This window comes from Terrapene carolina, unplaced genomic scaffold (assembly GCF_002925995.2).
Source record: "Terrapene carolina triunguis isolate 2854851 unplaced genomic scaffold, T_m_triunguis-2.0 Scaffold833, whole genome shotgun sequence".
Taxonomy (NCBI): Eukaryota; Metazoa; Chordata; order Testudines; family Emydidae; genus Terrapene; species Terrapene triunguis.
The window spans coordinates 2,300,418-2,304,891 of NW_020665184.1; the positions used below are offsets into that span (position 1 = coordinate 2,300,418).

General features: G+C 70.1%; 1 protein-coding gene across 1 annotated transcript in view; it reads left to right on the top strand.

Annotated features, from left to right (window-relative positions):
- Window positions 1-4,474, top strand: part of DOCK6 (dedicator of cytokinesis 6) — a 46,917-nt gene that overhangs the window by 40,241 nt on the left and 2,202 nt on the right. Inside the window, exons 36-40 of the mRNA XM_026660560.2 lie at window positions 35-204; window positions 385-516; window positions 1,453-1,467; window positions 3,424-3,549; window positions 4,126-4,215. Of these exons, the coding sequence (XP_026516345.2) occupies window positions 35-204; window positions 385-516; window positions 1,453-1,467; window positions 3,424-3,549; window positions 4,126-4,215 (533 nt within the window). The remainder of the gene's footprint in view (window positions 1-34; window positions 205-384; window positions 517-1,452; window positions 1,468-3,423; window positions 3,550-4,125; window positions 4,216-4,474) is intronic.

Sequence of the window (4,474 nt, forward strand, 5' to 3'; positions counted from 1 at the left end):
CCCGCCCGCCCGCGGGGGGTTCTCGGCCCCCCAGCCCCTCTCACCGCCCGTCTCCGGCAGGGCGTCTCGTCCAACGTGCTGGAGGAATCGGCCGTCTCGGACGACGTGCTGGCCCCGGACGAGGAGGGGATCTGCTCCGGGAAGTTCTTCACCGAGCTGGGGCTGGTGGGGCTGCTGGAGCAGGCGGCCGCCGCCTTCACCCTGGTGAGCGCCCGGGGAACGGCCCTACTGCCGCTGCCGGCCGAGGGAGGGAGCCTGGAACGGGGGGGTGGGGGTGTCTGGGCCTGGGGGAGCCGGGCAGGGGGCAGACTGGGCTCTATGGTCCCTGCCTCCTTTGTTCACGTGGCTGGGGGGCTGCGACCCCCGTCTGACCCCCCCCCCCAGGGCGGGCTGTACGAGGCGGTGAACGAAGTCTACAAGATCCTCATCCCCATCTACGAGGCCAACCGGGAGTTCAAGAAGCTGGCGGCTCTGCACGGCAAACTGCAGGACGCCTTCGGCAAGATCAGCAGCCAGGTGAGCGCCCGCCGCGGGCACGGCCGGGGCCCCGCAGCCTCCGGAGCGGCTCCAGGGGGCAGTGCTGGGACCCACAGCCAGGACTCCTGGGTTCTCTCCCCGGCTCTGGGAGGGGAGTGGAGTCGTGTGGTTAGAGTAGTGGGGACTGGGAGCCTGGACTCCTGGGTTCTCTCCCTGGCTCTGGGAAGGGAGTGGGGCTGGTGGGTTAGAGTAGTGGGGACTGGGAGCCCGGACTCCTGGGTTCTCTCCCCGGCTCTGGGAGGGGAGTGGAGTCGTGTGGTTAGAGTAGTGGGGACTGGGAGCCCGGACTCCTGGGTTCTCTCCCTGGCTCTGGGAAAGGAGTGGGGCTGGTGGGTTAGAGTAGTGGGGACTGGGAGCCCGGACTCCTGAGTTCTCTCCCCGGCTCGGAGAGGGGAGGGGGGTCGTGTGGTTAGAGCGGGGGGGGGCTGGGAGCCAGGACTCCTGGGTTTTCTCCCTGGCTCTGCCACTGTCTCCCTGCATCCCTGGGCAGGTCCCTTCCTCTCTGTGCCTCAGTTTCCCCCTCTGCACCATGGAGTGATTTCTATTAGCCTGAGGGGGGCCCCTTGGCCGCTCGGCTGAGGCAGTGTGGGGGCATGGTCCCTTGGTGACAGCGCCCCCTTGTGGCAGAGATGTGCATTGCAGGGGAGCGGACCCCAGCCTCCCACTGAAGGCGGAAGGGGGGGTGCCCAACTGGCTGCAGTGGGGAGCTGCCCCTGGGATGCCCCGGTTCTCCGGGGTGGGGGGGGCAGTGTTTTCCCATCGGTCAGGCCTCACCCCCGAGCCCTGTCTGCAGCGTCCGGGGGGGGTCGGGGTGTGATGCAGGCGCGGCCCCGATCCTGCGCTGCGGGGGGGGTCCCGACGGCAATTGACGTGCTCTCTCTCCTGCTCTCTCCCCCCCTGCGCCCGTCCTGTCAGAGCGCTGGCTGGGAGGTAGGACACGCGTGTGTGTGTATGTGTGCGTGCCCCCGCTCCCCCCAGCCCGGTGTGTGCAGCACCCTCACAGTCCCCGTCCCCCCCGTTGCCTCCCCCCCCGCATGGTCCGGGCTGCCTGGCGGAATGGTCTGTTTCTAACTCTGCCTAGCTTGGGAAGTGGGGTCTAGTGGTTAGAACGCGGGGTGGGGGGCTGGGAGCCAGGACTCCTGGGTTCTCTCCCCGGCTCTGGGAGGGGAGTGGGGGCTGGTGGGTTAGAACAGGGGGGCTGGGAGCCAGGACTCCTGGGTTCTCTCCCTGGCTCGGGGATTGGGGCGGAGTCTAGTGGTTAGTGGTGCGAGTGAGCGCGGCCGTGGGCGGTTGTCCTGGGTGTGATGAGTTACCAGGGCTCGGCTGGTCCCTGCTTGGCGCCTGGTTCCAGGCTGGGGGGCCGGGTAGCCCTGGCTGGGAAGAGCTGTGGGCCAGGGCAGGAAATCCCCAAAGGAGGTGGGGGTGCAGCCCCACCAACCCCCCCGCCCCAGTGTGCCCAGGGCGACCCCCAGCTGTGACCCCGGTGACCTTTCACCTCTGAACGGGGGGTCAAAGTGGAAGTGACTGGGGGTGGCAGCGCCCGGGGGGGGCCACATGGTTGCAAGGGGGGTGGCGATCTGTCCTGGGCCCCCCCCAGCGCCACGCCAGGAGCCCCCTGCTGCCCCCTGCTAACCTGCTGCCTCTCGTCTTCTCTCCCCGGCCGCCGGTCCTGCCCGTGCTGCTCCTCCTGCCTCGACGCTGCGGTAAGTCGCTCCCCTGGGGCGTCCCGCTGATCTGGGGGGGCTCCCTGGGCCGTGTCCTCCAAGCTGGGGCAACCTCCCTGCCAGGCCCGGGGGGAGGAGGATACCGAGGGAGAGAGGAGGGGGGGTTCTGGGGGCAGGAGAGTGCTGGAGGATGGGGGGGAGCGTCTGTGGGGGGGTGCGGCCGTGGCAGCCGAGTGCCTGGGTAGGAGCTGGGGGAGCCGCTCCCTGGCACCCCCCCAGCCTGGCAGTTTCTGGGTCCAGCCTTGGAACCTCGTGCCCATGAACGTGGGCTTAAGACCCGGCATGTGGGCAAGGCCGCGGGTTTCCCTGCTGTGCCCGGCCCCGCCAGCCTGGACGGCTCCCCGCAGGGTCAGAGACCAGCGCCTGGGTCCTGGCTGAGAGGGAAGGGATGGGGGGGCTCCTGAGTTCTCTTCCCAGCTCTGGGTGGGGTCTAACCACTAGCCCCCACTTCCCCTCCCAGCGCTGGGGAGAGAACCCAGGCGTCCTGCTGTAACCATTAGGCCCCCCTGCAGCGCCCCCCCCCATCCCCAACCGGGAGCCCAGAGTGTCACCCCCCCACCCCGTCAGTCTGGTCCCAGGGTTCCCCTAAGGCAGCACCGTGGCTGCTCCCCCCCCACCTCCCCGGCAGCCCCCTGGCTATCGGCCTCCCGGCTCGGCCTGCCACAGCTCACCGGCCCCGTGCCGCAGCGCGGCTGGGAGCTGCCTGGCATCGGGGCTGCGTGCCAGGTCCGGGACGGGTCTCACTGGGCAGGGGTGGGGGTAGCAGGCCCCAGGAGATGCTGGGGGATGGGAGACCCCCAAAGGAAACTTCAGGGAGTGGGGCAGGGGGCTCAGATGGGGTCACTGCCCCCAGCAGTCAGTGCCGGGCGCCGTGCTGCAGGGGGCTCAGTAGGGGGCGCTGTGCTGCAGGGCCGGGGGGCTCAGTAGGGGGCGCTCGTGCCGGACACATGGGGGCGCTGTGCTGCAGGGCCGGGAGGCTCAGTAGGGGGCGCTCTCTCCTGCCCCCAAGCTCTTGCTGTATCCAGCTGTCACGCTGCACCCCAGAGGTGGCTGCACTTAGGGGAGGGCCGAGCCCATGAGGTGCTTGTGGCCGCCGCCTCTTGGCCTCCCCCCGGGCCCTGCCCGTCCAGGCTCACCGGCCCCGCTCTGCCCCAGGCCCCAGCGCATGTTCGGGACGTATTTCCGGGTCGGGTTTTACGGCAGCAAGTTTGGGGACCTGGACGAGCAGGAGTTCGTGTATAAAGAACCGTCCATCACCAAGCTGGCCGAGATCTCCCACCGGCTGGAGGTGAGGCGGGGGCGGGGGGAGCCCAGGGTGGAGGGAGCTGGGGGCTGCGGGTCGGGAGTGAGGGGCACTGGCAGGATGGGGGGCAGCCCAGGGAGGGGGGAGCTGGGGGCTGTGACTCAGTTGGAAATGGCCCCTGTTCTCCCCCTCGGGCCTCTCTGGCCGGAGTCCCCGTCGGGGTGGGCGTGGGGTGTCCCGTGGGCTGGTTCTCCCTCGTGCTGCCCCCTGACTCCCCACAGCGGTGGGGGGGGGGAATCCTGCTGGATTTTGGCAGCTCTCCCGGGAGCCCGGCTCGGTGCTCCCCGTCATGGACCCCGATCGCCAGGCGCCCCTGCCCCCTCTGCCCATCATTGTGGCCTCTGGGCACTGCGGCGATGCCTGTCTGCGGCTCTGCCCCGGGACAGCGGGGGGGGGGGCCTGGGGGGCCCTGGACAAGCACTGGGCCTCCATGGTCCCTCCGCTGCCAGGCTGGGGGCCCCGGGGCTGTTCTGGGGGTGCCGGCCGGAGGCTCCCTGGCTGGAAACTGGCTGGTTCCAGGCCCAGCCCCATAGACCGGGGGGGGTCTCTCCCCCCACACAGGAGTTCTACGCCGAGCGCTTCGGGGACGACCTGGTCGAGATCATCAAGGACTCGAACCCCGTGGACAAGGCCAAGCTGGACCCCAACAAGGTAAAGCTGGGGGCCTGGCTGGCCACTGCCTGGGTATACGGCAGTGCCTGGAGACCCCGGCCGAGATCGGGCCCCCTCCCTCCCCCACTGCCCCGGGTGCTGCTCAGATCAGCGCCCCCGTCACACCCTGGGTGCTGTGCAGACCCCAGCCGAGATTGGGGGTCCCCGTCGCCCCGGGTGCTGCGCAGACCCCAGCCCAGATTGGGGGTCTACGTCACGCCCCGGGTGCTGCGCAGACCCCAGCCCAGATTGGGGGTCC